This window comes from Syzygium oleosum, unplaced genomic scaffold, assembly GCF_021117445.2.
Source record: "Syzygium oleosum isolate NSW1041296 unplaced genomic scaffold, Sole_v2.1 Sole_v2.04, whole genome shotgun sequence".
Lineage (NCBI taxonomy): Eukaryota > Viridiplantae > Streptophyta > Magnoliopsida > Myrtales > Myrtaceae > Syzygium > Syzygium oleosum.
The window spans coordinates 3,349,969-3,369,405 of NW_026607488.1; the positions used below are offsets into that span (position 1 = coordinate 3,349,969).

The window sequence follows — 19,437 nt, forward strand, 5'->3', positions numbered from 1 at the left end:
CTGCGAGTGTCCAGGAAAATCATGGCTAATCGAAGTATTGTTTTTAGTTTTTTGATAACCCGGGAATCCCCCCGCACGGCCGACAGCCAGAGAGGTAAACCCGTAGTGACGCTAGCGCAGGACCCACCACCACGACGTCACGCTTAAGAATCCCTAACGCCAACGCTGGGATTCGAACTCCTTCCCTTTGTGAGGGGAAGAGAGCCCGAAGCCAACGCAACCGCTGAGGGCGGTGGTAAGTATTGTTTATTGCACGTTTTTCGTATTTTACAAAATTTTCGACACCACACATTGATTTGAGGATACGTAAAAAAGCATAAACAAAGACTTGAATTAAGAAGTCAAATATCTTATTGCCATTGAATCGAGCTCAGCTTAGAAATGAAGAAGCTAATACAACATCGATATAATGATGCAGTATCAATCATTTAAAATAAGGTGTCGCTATTTTCAATGAGTTTCCAAAAGTTGAAAACAAATGAGAATACTTAATTGAACAAGTGATATCCCGTCAATATGTCATGGTGTAAGTTATACAACATATTTTCTCCTTTTAAAGAGGATTACAAAGAGGAGGTTAATGATAAAATATGTCATGTGGTGTAGGTAATTTGTAAGTACATTGTCATTCACTCCAAGGTGATGTAACATAGTTTTGACATAGAACCTTATTTGGTCATGGAGTGTTCTTGAGATGATGTTCTCTAGAGAGATCTTGGGGTTATAGAACTTTGGACCCCCTAAAAAAAACAGAGTATATCTAATTTATGTAGAATTCCATTGTTCTTTACCAAAAACTATGATTTTTTTCGCTGTGCTTATAATGAATTTCAATAATTGTTCCTAAGTGTAAAAAAAACACTGATAAAAAAATGGTTGGTGATATTTTTTTTTAAAGTAACTTGTTGATAACTTACCGACATTTTCATGAAATTATTAAATTTTAAAGTTTGCAAATTAGTAATTTTTGTTCTAACTTATCAACTTTTATTACATAAAATTACCAACACTTTAAATTTACTAATTTAAAATTACGAATCTAAATTAAAGGGTTTAACCAACTTTTGTCATATTAGATTAAGGACCACCCAGTTTTGAGTTGTCAAATCTCATTTAAGTAATTTACTAACATTTATTTCTTTCAAGTTACCAACTTTCCATTGAATTTTCCAATTTTTATTTGCCTTGGTTAGCAACCTAACATCTACTAACTCTTTTCAAAGATTACCAACCTAAATTAGCGTAACTCACAAACTTTTCTCCCTTTAAACTAACATATATCGGTGTTGACACCTATAATTAATTAGGTTATCGACAATCGAAATAAATAAAATAATAAAAGACGTCAAAGGATGACGTAACCCATACGAGACGGCTCACGTAAGAAAAACAGCTAGCAAGCACTGGGTGATACCGGCGGGGAATTTGAAATTGAAAGAGCTTGAGTCATAAAAGGAGCGAACGCCAAAGTTGTCGACGAAAATGGTCATATGGGATTCGAGTCATCGAGGCTGTCGACAAAGAAAAGGACAGGTGTCAAGTTAGGAAGAGCTCGACGATGGTTCCTGCTTCGTGGAGGATAGGTGTCAAGAAGAGAAGAACTCGATGACGATTATCACCCTCGGAAAGGACAGGTGTCAGGATGAGAAGAACTCGATGACGATTACTGCTTCGAGAAAGACAGATGTTAGGATAAGAAGAGCTCGATGACGATTACTGCTTCGAGGAGGACAAGTGTCAAGACGGTATAGGCTTGATGACGGTTACTACCTCGAGAAGGACAGGTGTTAAGATAATATGAGCTCGATAACGGTTACAGCTTCGAATAAGACAAGTGTCAAGACAATATAAGCTCGATGACGGTTACTACCTCGAGAAGGACATAAGTCAGATGGTATGAACTCGACGACGGTTATTACCTCGGAACAAAAAGATAAGATCGATAGCAGTTGGCGAACAGATGTCATTAGATGGACGGTGATGATGAGATCAATGGCGATTATCAAATGCGGTATCAAAGGCAGTTACCAAGCCCATATTATAAATAGCACCCGGCTACCAAAGGAAAGCCCCCCGTGAACACAAACCAAAATGCTGTCTTTCAATTATCTTTACTTTCTAGTACCGTACCTTTAGTTTCCATAGCGTAGTTGTCTACTTCCTAAGCTAGTAGCTTTGTAATGTTGCATCATTGAACTTCGGACTCTGCCAATAAGTGGACAAATTCGTCTGAATTATCTATAAATATAAGTCAAACTTCGTTACTGTGCGAAATTTGAGTTATTGATCAAGACAATCAAGCTATTTGTTCACGCCTGGATAACTCCTGTCCGGAATTAGACACGGAACCCGGTCTCCTCTAATTAAAAATTGAAGAACAACTTTCGGTGAATTATATTTCGTCACGGGAACGTTTCCGGCGAAAAAATCGGTTACCAATTCTCATTTGAATTAATTATCAATATTTATTAATTTTTTTAATATTTTCGAATTTTATAATCGTTTTAACTTTTATGTGCAAGCAATGCTTTAAATTTACCTACTTTTCTAAGAAATTATCAACCTTAATTAGAATAACTTACAATTTTTCTGTAATATCTACTAGTTTTGGATTACCAACTCAAATTTGAGTTACTTACCAAGTTTATTTATTTTAATTACCAATTTTTATTTATCTTTCTTAATTAAGCTTTATACCAACTTTTATATGAAATTAATAACTTCACTTTAAATGATTCATCGAGTTTTCTCTAACAAATTATCAACTACTTATGGGTTATCAACTTTCGAGTTAGTTATCAACGTAGGTTTAGATTTTTTTTTTAATTTACCAACTTTAATTCGAGTTAGTTACCATGTCACCTTGGCGTGAACGACGCCCTCAATTTCACAAAACATGTAGTCACCTGAAATGCATCAGTTAATAATATCTTTATTTTTCATAAACTTTTAATATTTATATATTTCTATCTTACAAAAATGTTCCCTAAAAGGTTAAAAAAATTTCAGGGATGTGCATGTCCTTTTTTGAGATGCATTATAGTCGCATGATATAACAAAACTAACAAAATCATTATTGAAACTAGTCAAGATAACTACCAATTAATCTTATAAATATTTTACTTTTCAGGAGGGAATGTGAAATTCTCTCATAAATATCTTAAAACGGGGGTGGGGGGTGTGGGTCGAGAAATAGAGGGAAACTCTTGATCTATTTCAACGAAGCGTTAGGCATTTCTGTCGATATGAATGCGAAGAGTTGATGCACCATGGAAGGATTTTGCATCACCCCATCAACTCAGCAACCCATTTAGACAGCATTTCATCAGAAGTCCACCCGTTTTGATTCCCTCCATCTTCATTGCCTTCAAAGAGCTCAGAGTGCTGATTCTCGGACGTCCTCATATCCTCCACATTGAGGTCCATCATCATGTTTTCCCATGAAATCATGTCGTCCTCGCGATCTCCTCCCTGACCCTTTCCTTCAACCGGTTCTGTCATTCTATCTGAAACAATACCGTCTGTATTACCCGGCTTACTGTCACAATGCGAATTGCATCGTAATTCGACCGCCGCAGTCTCGTCCAGGGGCTTGTTCTTTGTGAGCTTATCATCCTCGCACTTTGACTTCATTGGCGGGTTGTCGTTGTCTTGGACTAGCTTCTTCTTTATGGTGGTATTCCAGTAATTCTTTATCTCATTGTCTGTCCGGCCAGGAAGCCTTCCCGCGATAAGAACCCACCTACAAGATAATAAACTAACACATGTTGGTGCCAATCTCTATAATGTCCTTTTGGAACTGAAAATGGCTTTGACAAACAACATGGTCAAGTTCCTCTCTTTCGTTAAAGGTGAAGGACATTGTAAATTACCATAACCATCAATAACTCCTTCAAAGAACAATCTTTAAGATATGATGAGCTCATCACTTGAAGTATACAAATACCTGTTACCCAGGAGCTTATGGAGCCTAATGATGAGCTCTTCTTCTTCAGGTGATATGTTTCCTCTCTTGGCATCTGGTTTTAGGTAATTTAACCACCGGAGCCTACAGCTCTTTCCACACCTCTTGAGGCCTGCACATCAATTTTATCTATTATTTTCAGTGATTAGGAGATACAAAACAAGTAAGTATAAGCACATGATAGGATTTACTTTCATAAATGAAGGATACTTTTCCAAGACGATAAAATGAAAGAAGAAATTTTCATACCATTTGCTATGGCTAAATAACTCGAATTCATTGAAAACTACGAAGTGTAATGTCCTGTACTTGGAATTTTATAGTAGGACTTTAGATGAAACTTATTCACTAGACTGCACACTGTGTAACGTGTTTACCCGTCGCCCATAAAAAATTTTCAGGCATTCAAGATCTATTGGAAAACAATATGTTGGACCTTATATTCATATATCGAATGCAGCATATTGGTGCACTTAGGGTGCGCATGGCAATGATTCTGTGTCCGGAAACTGATTCTGCTCAGAAATAATTCTTTTTTATTCTGTGCTCGGGAACTGATTCTGAGCATTTGAAGGCGTTTGGTAACGGCCCAAAATTTCTATTCCTGAAATAATAAAAGAACATAAATGCGTTTGGTAACGACATAAAATTTCTTTTAATTAATAATATTTTAAATATTTTAATATTTCTTTCTTTTCTTTTTTTTTTCTCCTCCTTCTTGGCCATGGCCGGTAAAATATTTTTTAATTAATAATACTTTTATTAAAAATAATTTTTTTATTATTTTTGGCCATGGCCGGTAAAATTTTTTTATTAATAATATTTTGTTCTTTTTTTTTGCCATGGCTGATAAAATATTTTTATTGAAAATATTTTTTTTTGTTTTTTTCCATGGCCTGGTCGCCGGCCATGGCCGGTAAAATATTTTTTTATTAACATTTTTTTATTAATAATATTTTTTATTAAAATATTTTAATAAAAAATATTATTATTGAAAATATTTTTTTCCTTTTTTTTTTGCCATGGCCAATAAAATATTTTTTTATTAATAATATTTTTTTTCATGGCCTAGTCGCTGGCCATGGCTGGTAAAATAATTTTTTTTGTTCATGGCCGGTAAAATATTTTTTTATTAATAATATTTTTTTATTAAAATATTTTAATCTCTCCAGATACGGCGAGGGTGGCCCTCGCGCCGGACATTAGAAGCTACATTAAAAACCAAGAAAAAGAAGAAGAAAAAAAAATTGATTCTCATTTTTGATCCGAGAATCAAGAAGCTACTTTTTTTTTATTCTTGATTCTGGGCACAAATTTGCAAGAATTTGTGCCCAGAATCAAAAAATTTAACAAACGGATTTCTGTTCCAAAACTGATTCTGAGAATAAAATAACAGAAATTTTTACTATTTTGCTAGTTGCCAAACAGGTCCTTAGTGAATTATCGGTATTTATCTAATAGATGGCACTCCTATCATTAACAGTACTGTTTTTGAACATTTATTATTATTTTTTTGTCCACGTGGTAGTCTGCAAAGAGAAATGACACAAACGGTCTGTTGTGACAAAAAAAGAAGAAGAAAAATTGTGACATTCCGAATTTTGGCCCATTTTTGGGATTTATAAAACGGGTATTTCGTCAGTGCGCTTATAGTAAAAATCTCGCCCGGGAACTGATCACTCCCGGTTATTATTTTTAAATCTTGAGATTTCGCTAGAATCGCATTCGATCGAATTTGGCCGTTATTTAGACCTCGAACTTGGCAGTCGATTTTCGGGAGTTTCGGGAAGAAATAAATTGGACGGTGTCGATATTGTTGTGGCCAACGTCGAGATTATCAGGAATAGTGAGAAAGTGGATTTTTGACCGGGTGCGAATTTGGACTAGTAGACCTCCCTCGTAGTGTGTTTTGAGTTATTTTATTTTGGCCATTTATCCTATAATATTAATTTGGATTTTTGCGGATCGTTAGATCGTTTTTCGATTTTGAACCGTGTCCGTTGGATCGCGCTCGAGTACGCATTGACTTTTTGGCTCTCTTCTCTCTCCTCTCTCTCCTCTGCGCCGCGCCACCCACCCCCGTGCAACGTCCCTTCGCGCACGTCTCTCTCCCTCTCTCTCTCTTTCTCTCTCGCCCTCTCTCTTTCTTTTCCTTTCTCTTTTCTCCTCTGGCCGCGCACGTCTCCGCCCATGCAGACCCCTGACACTCTCTCTCCTCTTTCCTTCTTCCCCTTTCTCTCTCTCTCTTCTTCTTTTCTTCTTCTTCCTCTTCCTTCTTCCTCCCCACCCCGGCGGGTTCTCGCTTCGCTCGCCCGAGCTCGCGACCGCCGTGCGCTTGCCGTCGCCTGCCAACAGCTCGGACCGCCGCACCGTCCGCCCGGCCGCCGCCCGACCGACCGGGTCTCTCCCTCCACTTCGCGCCCGGCTTCGCTGCTCGAGCCCACCGCGTGCTTCGCCTCCGCTTCTGCTCGCCCAGCCGGCGCTGCCCAGCTGTGCCTGGCTATCGCCGCCGTCGCCCCCGCCGCACCGACCGTCGCCGTCGCCGCCGCGAGCGAGCGACCCAACCATCGCCGAGCTCGCCACGTCCGGCCGTCGCTGTTCGCCGCTTCGCTGCCCGCCACGGTTCGGTCGGCGTGCCCGTGTCCGTTGCCGCCGAGGCCGCCGCGCTGCCCCGTCGCCGCCGGTTCGCCACCTCCCCCTCAGCCTCGATCCCTCTCTCCCTCATCCTCACCCCCGCTCACTCTTTTTCTCCCCGGCTCTGGCCGCCGCGTCGCCGCCGCAGCCGCCGTCACCGCCGCGTCGCCGCCGTGCCGCCCAAGCCAACCGCCGGCCCGGCTCGCCAGCCCAGCCGTGGCCGGCTCGCCGCCCACGCGACCAAGCCGCGCCCACGCCCGCGCCCGTGCCCGCGCCCGTCGCCACGCCCGTGGCCGAGCTCGCCGGTGCCGTGCCGTCCGACCGGGCGCGTCGCCCATCCGACTAGGCGCGTCGCTCGTCCGTTCGCCCGTGCGCCCCGGGCACGCCGTTCGGCCATCGCGCCGCGCGCGCAGCACGCCGATCGGCCATTGTGCCCGCGTTGGCCGGCCACCGAGGCTGTTGGCCCGCGCCCGCGCCCGATCCCGTCTTGTTCACCGGGCTATTTTGGGCCCGAGCCGACTTTTCCCGGGCCAAACTTAGGTAAGTGACTTCCTAAATCCTACCTAGTACTTTGGGTATTTTTAGACTTGTTTAGGATGTGATTAGTACCGGGTTAGGAATTAATTTAGGCATGGGCTAATTAGATTGAGTGTGCCTAATTGATGAATTATTGTGGTGATAATTGTGTGGCTAATTTAGTGATTGACTGAGGTAAATAGCATGACTGAATTGTCGTGGCGCTTGTGGGTGAATTGGAATTTATTGAATGTGTTGACTTGAATGTCGGGTCGGTGGACCGATGTCGGGAGCATGAATTGAGTTGACTGATGTGGCGTGCTAGATTAACATTGGTGAATGGGTGGTGATTGAAATTGATTTATATGACTAAGAGCATGGTGAATTTTGTATTGTGGTGCATGTGCATGAGAAAAGCCCGGCTTGATCTGAGGGCTGACCTGAGGCGCAGTAGCGCGGGTCGTGGGAAAGTGTGAAATGTCCAGGGAGGGACGAAGCCCGGCTTGATCTGAGGGCTGCCAACCTGAGGCGTGGTTACGCGGGTGTGGCTAGAAATGCAAGTAAGGACCTGAGGCGTGGTTACGCGGGTCGAGAGAAATGTCCTGAGGCGTGGTTACGCGGGACTGAGCCCGGCTTGATCTGAGGGCTGCCAACCTGAGGCGTGGTTACGCGGGTGTGGCTAGAAAGGCAAGTAAGGACCTGAGGCGTGGTTACGCGGGTCGAGAGAAATGTCTGAGGCGTGGTTACGCGGACCGAGCCCGCTTGATCTCGAGGGCGGCTCGAGGCGTGTTGACGGGCCGTGTGAAAGGACCGGGAGGTCGTGAGAAAGTTGCTCGGCCACGCATGCGAATTGAGTGTGATTGAATTGATTGGTTGAATTAGTTGGAGTGATTGAGTGAAAGTGTGGTTGGTGTTTGAGCGATTTGTGATGTGCTATTTAATTAATATTATTGCCTTTATCACGTGACGACTAACGTGTAGAGTTGGCATGGACTTGATGACGAGGTAAGTACAATTATGTGAATTTTATATGTTATGGGGTAGATTGCATGTATGACTTGTCTGGGTACGCATTGGCCTACGTGGGGTTTAGGGGGTTGCTTATTGAGACTCGTTCTCACGGTTATTATATAACCATTTCAGATCCGCGACCGTAATCGATTTGGAGACGCCGCCAGAGCACCACAGGGATTGAAGAATAGATCATTTACCCTGTCTTTTGAGTACCTTTTGTAGAGGAGATAAGTTTGTCAACCACCGCCCCCTTTTGAAAACTGTGGTTCTAAATTGGTAGCCCGAGTTATCGTTTTGTATAGTGGCTATTTTATGATGGTATGCAATTATTGTTTCGCACTATCCCTTTGTCGTTGTTTATTGTCTGGGTTAATTAGTTTCGCTTCCGCTTGCTTTTATTGTTGAGTGTTTCGTTTGGGTCGGCGACGCGTCCTGGGACGTCGCGTTCAATGATCGACCATCGCGGGATGATCACGCGCTCGTAGGGTGCGGGGCGTGACATCCCCGTTGATTTGGTATCAGAGCAAGGTCAGCTCGAACCAAGATGGTCGAAGCTTGGAGTGATAAGGAGCGATGACTTTGGGGTAGCTAGTTAGGGAGACTTGTTGGCCATGCGTACCCCAGACTGTATGATTGTGATTGCTGAGTGGTTTTTATGCAATATTATGTGAGGTGCAGGTGCGTCAGGACTTGAGGTAAGTGCATGAACTCGTTGGTTGTGATTGGGTGTTGTTGTGGTTGGTGCCGCTTAATGAAATGTGTTGTGATGCACTTGCCTAGGGCTTAGGCGGTGTAGTTGGCCTAGGTTTCTAATTCCTGCGTGGAATTTAGCAGGTGAGCCTTGTGAGGACCGGTAAGATGAGCGGTCGAGGTCGAGGTAGAGGTCGAGGTAGAGGTCGAGGTCGAGGTCGTATAGCCCCGCAATGGAGTTGTGGGGATCCCAGTTGGATGAAGTGTGGAGGGTACTTGAGGAAGCGGGATTATTATCGGGTAGACGGACGGGAGAAAGGAGCGCGGCTGCCTGCTGCTGCATACCGGTGAGATCATAGGGAATAATGGAAATCAGGGGAATAATGTGATTAGTGGAAATCCGGGTATAGTGCGAGTAAATGCGAACAGGCCGATGTCCAAGCTAGTTGAGCAATTTCTGAGGTTGAAACCCCCGAAGTTTGATGGGAGAGGCGACCCCGAGGCTGCACCAAGATGGGTAGAAGAGCTAGAGAAAGCTTTTGAGGTCTTTGGGGTGTGCGAGGAAGAGAAAGTGACGCTAGCGGTTTATCGCCTTGGAATAATGCAAGTGATTGGTGGAGGGCCACCAGGGGTCAAGTGTTCCCCGCTGGTACCGCCCCGAATTGGATTGTTTTTACCGAGACCTTCAATGGCAAGTATTTCTCGGAAAGTGCCCGAGAACAGAAATTGGCTGAATTTATGGGGCTCCGCCAAGGTCAGAGATCGGTAGATCAGTATGAGGCCGAGTTCGCAAGACTATCCAAATTTGCCCCTAGGATGGTGGAGGACCCGATGGACAAAGCTAGGAGGTTCCGGGATGGGCTGAAGCCGGACCTTCGCAGCCAGATGATCTCGTTGAACTTGAGAGGCTACAATGAGATATATGAAAGGGCTCGAGCAATTGAGCGAGATCGAGACGGATCAGCCGCCGCTCGGATCGCGGTATGCCCCGGCTAGGGACAACCGTCAACCGGGAAAGGACCCATGACGGGAAATAGTCGCTTCGTTCCACCCGCTCGGAGGAATATCGGGAAGCCAAACCGTTGAACGCCCGTGTAGGTTGTGTGGTGGAAAACACGGGAATGGACCTTGCCCAAATAGGGGCGGAGCATGTTTTACATGTGGTGGAAGGGGCCATAAGATGAGAGAATGTCCAAACAACAAGCAGGCCGGGTCACTCGCACGCCGCCGCCGCCGCCTCGGAATGGAAATCAAATTAGAGCTATCCACCGGCCACTCGAGAATCGGCCGCCGGCCCAAGGACGGGTATATGCAATGGCAAGGAGGGAGGCTCAGGACGCGCCTGGCGTGGTCACAGGTACGGTCTCTCTCTGTGATCATGCTGCTTATGCCTTGTTTGATCCGGGGGCGTCGCATTCATTTATATCTGAGCAGTTCGTTGAATTATCTGGGATTGAGCCAAAATTGCTTGATGTTATGCTGTGTGTGACTACTCCGCTGAATGATAAAGTGCTGATTACGTTTGGGTGTCCCGATTGTAAAATAGTGATTGGTGATAGAGAAGGAAGGATAGATTTGGCGGTATTATGTATGCATGACTTCGATGTGATTATTGGTATGGACTGGCTAGTCAAGCAGAGAGCATTATGGATGTAGTAGCGGGGTGATCCGGTTTAATCCATTGGACATCCTAGATTTGAGTTTGTGGGAAACCGAGGAGGAACCTCGATCCCACGGATTTCATCGCTCGAGGTAACAAATGTTGGATGAAGGGTGCCAAGGATTTTCGGCAAATGTAATCGATTCGACGGCCGGAGAGCCGAGACTAGAAGACATAGCCGTGGTGTGCAACTTTCCCGATGTCTTTCCTCGGGAATTGCGGGACGCCACGATCGAGAAGTGGAGTTCGCGATTGAGTTAGCCCCAGGGGACGTTGGAACCGATCTCGAAAGCACCCTATAGGATGTCACTGTCGGAATTGAAGGAATTAAAAGTCCAAATGCAAGAGTTGTTGGACAAAGGCTTCATTCGCCCTAGTGCGTCTCCATGGGGAGCGCCAGTGTTATTCGTGAGGAAAAAGGATGGATCCTTGAGGTTGTGCATTGACTACAGACAATTGAACCAGGTGACCATTAAGAATAAGTATCCACTGCCAAGGATTGATGACCTATTTGATCAGTTGCAAGGGGCGTCGGTGTTTTCAAAAATCGATCTGAGGACTGGCTATCACCAATTGAGGATCAAGAAGGAGGACGTGCCGAAGTCGGCATTTAGGACGAGGTATGGACACTATGAGTTTACGGTAATGCCGTTTGGACTGACGAACGCCCTGCAGCCTTTATGGATTTAATGAATCGGGTATTCAAGGAATTTTTAGATCAGTTTGTGATCGTGTTCATAGATGATATTCTGGTGTATTCAAAGAGTTCCGCCGAGCACGAGGTACATTTGGAAAAGGTTCTACGGACCTTAAGGGAACACGCACTCTACGCTAAGTTCGGTAAGTGCGAGTCGGCTTCACCAAGTGGCGTTCTTAGGACATGTGATATCCGGAGAAGGAATTGCGGTGGACCCGACAAAGATTGAAGCCGTCACGAATTGGCCGAGACCGACAACAGAACCGAGGTTCGGAGCTTCCTCGGACTAGCGAGGTTATTATAGACGCTTCGTGGAGAAGTTTTCGGCATTAGCGACGCCGTTGACGCGGTTACTAAAGAAGGAGATGAGGTTTGAATGGACGGATAAGTGCGAAAGGAGCTTCCAAGAATTAAAACAGAGATTGACGACCGCGCCAGTGTTAACGATCCCGTCAGGCCCGGGAGGATATGAGATTTACAGTGACGCGTCGTTGAGAGGATTAGGATGCGTGCTAATGCAACACGGGAAAGTAGTGGCATACGCATCGCGACAGTTGAGGCCACACGAGCAGAACTATCCGACGCATGACTTGGAATTGGCCGCGATTATTTTCGCTCTTAAGATTTGGAGACACTACCTGTGTGGGGAGAAATTTCAGATTTATACGGACCATCAAAGTTTAAGGTACTTGTTCTCCCAAAAGGAATTAAATATGAGGCAGGCCGTTGGATGGAACTCCTTAAGGATTACGCTGCGAGATTATGTATCACCCTGGAAAAGCTAATAAGGTAGCGGATGCACTGAGTCGGAAATCGAGCATCGCGCATATGATGGTCAAGGAGTGGACTCTGTTGGAGGGAGTTCGGGATTCAGAATTTAAGTTTGAAGTGAGTCATGTCTCGAGTCTACTTGCAGCGCTGAGGATTGAACCAGAAATACAGACTAAGATTAAGACTTTACAATCGACGGACCCGGAGACTCAGAAGATTTTGAGTATGGATGCCACAAAAAGGAAATCGGATTTTCAGGTATCCGAGGATGGAATTCTAAAGTTCCGTGGACGGTTATGTGTACCCAGTGATACAGAACTGAAGGAAGAGATTTTGTCTGAAGCACACCGTAGCAATTACAGTATTCACCCGGGTAGTACGAAAATGTATCAGAACTTGCGACAGCATTATTGGTGGAACGGCATGAAAGTGGACGTAGCCAAGCACGTGGCCAAGTGTTTAACATGTCAGCAAGTGAAGGCACAACATTGTAAGCCGGGTGGTATGTTGCAGCCATTGGAAATTCCCGAGTGGAAATGGGAACACATCACGATGGACTTTGTAATGGGATTACCGAGAAGTCAAAGGGGTCATGATTCGATTTGGGTGATAGTCGACCGATTGACAAAGTCAGCACATTTTCTACCTGTACGAAAGGACTTCGCCTTGGAAAGGTATGCCGAGATTTACGTGCGACAAATAGTCCGTCTGCACGGAGTGCCAGTGACAATCACTTCAGACCGTGATCCTAAATTTACTGCCGCCTTTTGGAAAAGTCTTCATGCGGCATTAGGAACGGTTACGCTTTAGCACGGCCTATCATCCCCGGACGGATGGCCGGTCGAAAGGACGATTCGGACCTTGGAAGACATTTGCGAGCATGTGTTTTGGATTTTAAGGGTGGTTGGGAGGAACGCTACATTTGGTGGAATTCGCCTACAACAATAGCTACCAAGCAAAGTATCGAGAATGGCACCATTCGAGGCACTTTATGGCGGGGCTTGCGAGAACACCGGTTTGTTGGGATGAAGTTGGTGAGAGGAGCATCACGAGTCCCGAGTTGGTTCAAGAATCGGTCGAAAGCAGATCAAGATAATTCGGGATAGGCTTAAGACCGCTCGAGCCGCCAAAAGAATTATGCGGACCGGAGACGTAGGCCTTTGGAATTTCAAGTGGGGGACCACGTTTTCCTCAAGGTATCGCCTATGAGAGGATTATCTCGGTTTGGTAAGAAAGGGAAGTTGAGCCCGAGGTACGTGGGCCCATTCGAGGTCTTAGAGAGAATTGGTACCCTGGCCTACCGTCTCGCGCTACCACCAAATTTGTCTCAAGTGCACAACGTATTCCACGTGTCAATGTTAAGAAAGTATGAACCGGACCCGACCCACGTCTTGAACTACGAAGAGATAGACATGGACGACGAGTGTCGTATGTGGAAAAGCCAGTTCGGATCGAAGACAGAATAGAAAGAGTGCTGCGGAACAAGAAAATTCCGATGGTCAAGGTGATTTGGGAGCACCATGGAACTGAAGGTGCGACGTGGGAAAGTGAAGAGTTGATGCGACACCAGTACCCTCATTTGTTTGAATAGTTGGGTTGAATTGTAAATTTCGAGGACGAAATTTTTGTAAGGGGGGAAGAGTTGTGACATTCCGAATTTTGGCCCATTTTTGGGATTTATAAAACGGGTATTTCGTCAGTGCGCTTATAATAAAAATCTCGCCCGGGAACTGATCACTCCCGGTTATTATTTTTAAATCTTGAGATTTCGCTAGAATCGCATTCGATCGAATTTGGCCGTTATTTAGACCTCGAACTTGGCAGTCGATTTTCGGGAGTTTCGGGAAGAAATAAATTGGACGGTGTCGATATTGTTGTGGCCAACGTCGAGATTATCAGGAATAGTGAGAAAGTGGATTTTTGACCGGGTGCGAATTTGGACTAGTAGACCTCCCTCGTAGTGTGTTTTGAGTTATTTTATTTTGGCCATTTATCCTATAATATTAATTTGGATTTTTGCGGATCGTTAGATCGTTTTTCGATTTTGAACCGTGTCCGTTGGATCGCGCTCGAGTACGCATTGACTTTTTGGCTCTCTTCTCTCTCCTCTCTCTCCTCTGCGCCGCGCCACCCACCCCCGTGCAACGTCCCTTCGCGCACGTCTCTCTCCCTCTCTCTCTCTTTCTCTCTCGCCCTCTCTCTTTCTTTTCCTTTCTCTTTTCTCCTCCTCGGCCGCGCACGTCTCCGCCCATGCGGACCCACGACACTCTCTCTCTCCTCTTTCCTTCTTCCCCTTTCTCTCTCTCTCTTCTTCTTTTCTTCTTCTTCCTCTTCCTTCTTCCTCCCCCAGCCCCGACTGGTTCTGCTTCGCTTCTGCCCGAGCTCGCCTGACCGCCGTGCGCCGCTGCCGTCGCCGGCCAGCTCGACCGCCGCACCGTCCCCGCCGCCGCCCCGACCGACCGGGTCTCTCCCTCCACTCGCGCCCGGCTTGCTGCTCGAGCCCACCGCGTGCTTCGCCTCCGCGCTGCTCGCCCCGGCCGGCCACGCCATTGTGCTCGGGCTATCGCCGCCGTCGTCCTGCCCTGCGCGCACCGACCGTCGCCGTCGCCGCCGCGAGCGAGCGACCCAACCACTGCTCGAGCTCGCCACGTCCGGCCGTCGCGGTTCGCCCGATTCGGGCGCCGCCGGTTCGGTCGGGCGTGCCCGTGCTTTGCCCGCTGAGGCCGCTTGCTGCCCCGTCGCCGCCGGTTCGCCACCTCCCCTCGGCCTCGATCCCTCTCTCCCTCATCCTCACCCCCCGGCTCACTCTTTTTCTCCCCGTTCAGCTCGCCTGCCCGCCGTGTCGCCGCCGCAGCCGCCGTCACCGCCGCGTCGCCGCCGTCGCCGCCCCGCCAACCAGCCACCCCGGTCGGCACCAGCCCGGGCCGTGGCCGCTCGTCGCCCACGCGACCAAGCCGCGCCCACGCCTGCGCCCGTGCCCGCGCCCGTCGCCACGCCCGTGGCCGAGCTCGCCCGGTGCCGTGCCCGTCCGACCGGGCGCGTCGCCCATCCGACTAGGCGCGTCGCTCGTCCGTTCGCCCGTGCGCCCCCGGGCACGCCGTTCGGCCATCGCGCCCGCGCGCCAGGCACGCCGATCGGCCATTGTGCCGCGTTGGCCGGCCACCGAGCACTGTTGGCCGCGCCGCGCCCGGTCCGTCTTGTTCACCCGGGCTATTTTGGGCCCTGAGCCGACTTTTCCGGGCCAAACTTAGGTAAGTGACTTCCTAAATCCTACCTAGTACTTTGGGTATTTTTAGACTTGTTTAGGATGTGATTAGTACCGGGTTAGGAATTAATTTAGGCATGGGCTAATTAGATTGAGTGTGCCTAATTGATGAATTATTGTGGTGATAATTGTGTGGCTAATTTAGTGATTGACTGAGGTAAATAGCATGACTGAATTGTCGTGGCGCTTGTGGGTGAATTGGAATTTATTGAATGTGTTGACTTGAATGTCGGGTCGGTGGACCGATGTCGGGAGCATGAATTGAGTTGACTGATGTGGCGTGCTAGATTAACATTGGTGAATGGGTGGTGATTGAAATTGATTTATATGACTAAGAGCATGGTGAATTTTGTATTGTGGTGCATGTGCATGAGAAAAGCCCGGCTTGATCTGAGGGCTGACCTGAGGCGCAGTAGCGCGGGTCGTGGGAAAGTGTGAAATGTCCAGTGAGGGACGAAGCCCGGCTTGATCTGAGGGCTGCCAACCTGAGGCGTGGTTACGCGGGTGTGGCTAGAAATGCAAGTAAGGACCTGAGGCGTGGTTACGCGGGTCGAGAGAAATGTCCTGAGGCGTGGTTACGCGGGACTGAGCCCGGCTTGATCTGAGGGCTGCCAACCTGAGGCGTGGTTACGCGGGTGTGGCTAGAAAGGCAAGTAAGGACACGAGGCGTGGTTACGCGGGTCGAGAGAAATGTCCCGAGGCGTGGTTACGGGGACCGAGCCCGGCTTGATCTCGAGGGCCGGCTCGAGGCGTGTTGACGCGGGCCGTGTGAAAGGACACGGGAGGTCGTGAGAAAGTTGCTCGGCCACGCATGCGAATTGAGTGTGATTGAATTGGTGGTTGAATTAGTTGGAGTGATTGAGTGAAAGTGTGGTTGGTGTTTGAGCGATTTGTGATGTGCTATTTAATTAATATTATTGCCTTATCACGTGACGACTAACGTGTAGAGTTGGCATGGACTTGATGACGAGGTAAGTACAATTATGTGAATTTTATATGTTATGGGGTAGATTGCATGTATGACTTGTCCGGGTACGCATTGGCCTACGTGGGGTTTAGGGGTTGCTTATTGAGACTCGTTCTCACGGTTATTATATAACCATTTCGGATCCGCGACCGTAATCGATTTGGAGACGCCGCCGCGAGCACCACGGGGATTGAAGAATAGATCATTTACCCTGTCTTTTGAGTACCTTTTGTAGAGGAGATAAGTTTGTCAACCACCGCCCCCTTTTGAAAACTGTGGTTCTAAATTGGTAGCCCGAGTTATCGTTTTGTATAGTGGCTATTTTATGATGGTATGCAATTATTGTTTCGCACTATCCCTTTGTCGTTGTTTATTGTCTGGGTTAATTAGTTTCGCTTCCGCTTGCTTTTATTGTTGAGTGTTTCGTTTGGGTCGGCGACGCGTCCTGGGACGTCGCGTTCAATGATCGACCATCGCGGGATGATCACGCGCTCGTAGGGTGCGGGGCGTGACAAAAATGACACAAACGGTCCCTGAACTTTGACTCAATGTGTAATTTGGTACATGAACTTTTAATTTGTTCAATGTAGTCCTTGAACTTTAACCCAATGTTCAATATAGTCCATGAACTTTCAATTTGTTTAATGTAATCCCTGAACTTTTGGTATATGTTTAATATAGTCCCTAAATTTTATAAAAATATTCAATGTAGTCCTTCCATTAATTCAAGTTCAAAGACTATATTTTACATTTTCATATAGTTCAGGGACTAAATTGAACATTTACTAAAAGTTCATGGACCAAGTTGAACAAATTAAAAGTTCATGGACCACATTGAACATTGGGTTAAAGTTTATGGAGTATATTGAACAAATTAAAAGTCCCTACCTACACATCAATTTTATCTATTATTTTCAGTGATTAGGAGATATAAAACAAGTAAATATAAGCACATGATAGGATTTACTCTCATAAATGAAGGATACTTTTCCAGAGGATAAGAAAAAAGAAGAAATTTTCAGACCATTTGCTATGGCTAAATAACTTGGATTCATTGAAAACTACGAAGTGTAATGTCCTGTACTTGGAATTTTATTGTAGGACTTTAGATGAAACTTATTCACTGGACTGCACACTATGTCTCGTGTTTACCCGTCGCCCATAAAAAATTTTCAGGCATTCAAGATCTATTGGAAAACAATATGTTGGACCTTATATTTATATATCAAATGCAGCATATTGGTGCACTTAATGAATTATCGGTATTTATCTAAATAGATGGCACTCCTATCATTAACAGTACTGTTTTTTTTGTCCACATGGTAGTCTGCAAAGAGAAAAATAGAAAAAATCCTAAAGGCCGTAACTCACCTGTTGCCTTACGAACTTTATCCCATCTCCCTTGACCATTATCTTTGACGTAATCGATGAGGATTTGGTCTTCAACGACTGTCCAAGCTATTTTCTTGAACTTCAATCCATCTTTACCATTACTGGGGTTTCTGCCCATCTCTCTCTCTCTCTCTCTCTCTCTCTCTCTCTCTCTCTCTCTCTCTCTCTCTCTCTCTCATTCTAATGGTAACTGTCTTGACGATGACTGATTTTATAGAGACTGTTTCGTGTGCCATTGACGTGAACACAGCTTATTATATTGAATCACTCTGTCCTCACTTAGAGAAAGAGAGGCAAACAGAATTGTTACCTTAAACAGAACAGCAACGTGCATCAAACATTAATAAATTATGTAGAACGGGAAACCAAAAGCTACTTTTTTGAGACACTCACTTGCAATTTTGATATACTCAGTGGTATCGAGTAAAAGTATGGTTTTGACCGGTAGATATGGTTTTCCTATAATTCAAGGACAAGATCTATTTGTTTTGAACTATTAGAATGGTGGTTGGTTGTACACTCATGAAATTTTTCTATGTAAGTACACTCATAAGTTTATTGCATTCAATGAATTTTTAAGAGACCCGGACCAAAAGGTTGTGACTGACGTAATCATTTTGGTTCCCGGGCCGATTTTGGAATTTCTTTGAGTTACTAACTAGCAATTCATCCTGGACACATAATCGCTTTGGGATCGGTAGAAATGCTCAAAGGCTCCAAAGCCGATTTTAGTGGAACCCGCTTCAAGTGGGCGCCCGGTACCTAAATCGAGGTTAACACAACATTGTAATGCTTAATCACAACTTATAAATGTAAACAAGTAGTTAGATACTGCTTATGTCAAACATATGAATGTATTCATAAAACGATAAAACTAAAAATCAAATTCTAAGCTAGAGCTTGAGTTTTGTATGAACATTTTCTTTGCCTCGAAAGGACAATAATTAGGTGCATTACGACAATAGTGAGGAAACCACTAACCCACAAATAAATTAACATTGAACACCCTCAAGAATATTCCTGGCAACATAAACCAATCAAAAATCAAAATGTTTGCAAGAAGACATGAATTGAGCTGGCGCATTTCCCTTTATATCAGACCACCTTTGTGTTCAACCGATTCTGACCTTTATGTTGGGTTTGCATTCTTAATTTGTAGTCACATGTTTCACCACATTCTTATTATATATAGGAGCCTCGTACAGCTCAAAGAATATTTAATTTCCCAAATTCATTAAGCCATACATCATGTGGAGAAAGTACGGTTTCTGTATTGTCGTTTTTTTTATGTTGCATATAATATAACAGCATAACGTGTATAATTATGATTAAAGCGAGTCCAATCATGTAAAAAAGAGAGGTGCACAAACTGTGACTTACTTAATTTTGTGGCACATGCAGGTAACTTTTTGGTTCTTGGCCGATTTGGAGAGAGTGATGTTACATAGGATCCGACCTCGTTAATTGAGAGAAAATTTTGTGTTGTGGAAGTCAAGCGATCGAACAATAAATTTGACAGAATAAGAAAATAAATAGGATACCAGATTTACGTGGTTCGGTCGTAGTGACCTACGTCCATGGGGAGAGCAGCACGGAATTCCACTATAGATCAAGCGATACAACGGAGATTACAACCACACTCGAGTCACTCAAACACTCTAAGTGTTTCCCAAGTCTCAATTACACCCAGTAACTCACGCAGTGTTTAGCCTCATAATTCCTCGCGAAATAATCTCTCAATCTCGCAAAAGAATTATACACAAATCTTAACACAAGATTTAATCGCTACGAACACTTAAACTCTTGGTGTAATTCCACGAATAAAATCACGAACCCACGACCAAGCACTCGCTTGCGGAGCGGCGCT

At 45.4% G+C, this 19,437-nt stretch overlaps 1 protein-coding gene across 1 annotated transcript; it reads right to left on the reverse strand.

Annotated features, from left to right (window-relative positions):
- Positions 1-3,285: 3,285 nt before the first annotated feature.
- Positions 3,286-17,688, reverse strand: LOC130138044 (transcription factor MYB23-like). Its single transcript, XM_056310964.1, has 3 exons — positions 17,550-17,688; positions 3,947-4,076; positions 3,286-3,742 (listed from the first exon to the last, which is right to left on the reverse strand). Exons 1-3 carry the CDS (start codon positions 17,686-17,688, stop codon positions 3,286-3,288), a joined length of 726 nt encoding a protein of 241 aa, XP_056166939.1.
- Positions 17,689-19,437: the final 1,749 nt, after the last annotated feature.

Bases quoted from the DNA above. Each gene is read 5' to 3' on its own strand.
- LOC130138044 (XM_056310964.1), bottom strand. From the start codon at position 17,688: ATGGGCAGAAACCCCAGTAATGGTAAAGATGGATTGAAGTTCAAGAAA. The intron at 4,077-17,549 runs GTGAGTTACGGC...ATTGATGTGCAG, and splicing joins TAAAGTTCGTAAGGCAACAG to GCCTCAAGAGGTGTGGAAAG. The intron at 3,743-3,946 runs GTATTTGTATAC...ATTATCTTGTAG, and splicing joins CATAAGCTCCTGGGTAACAG to GTGGGTTCTTATCGCGGGAA.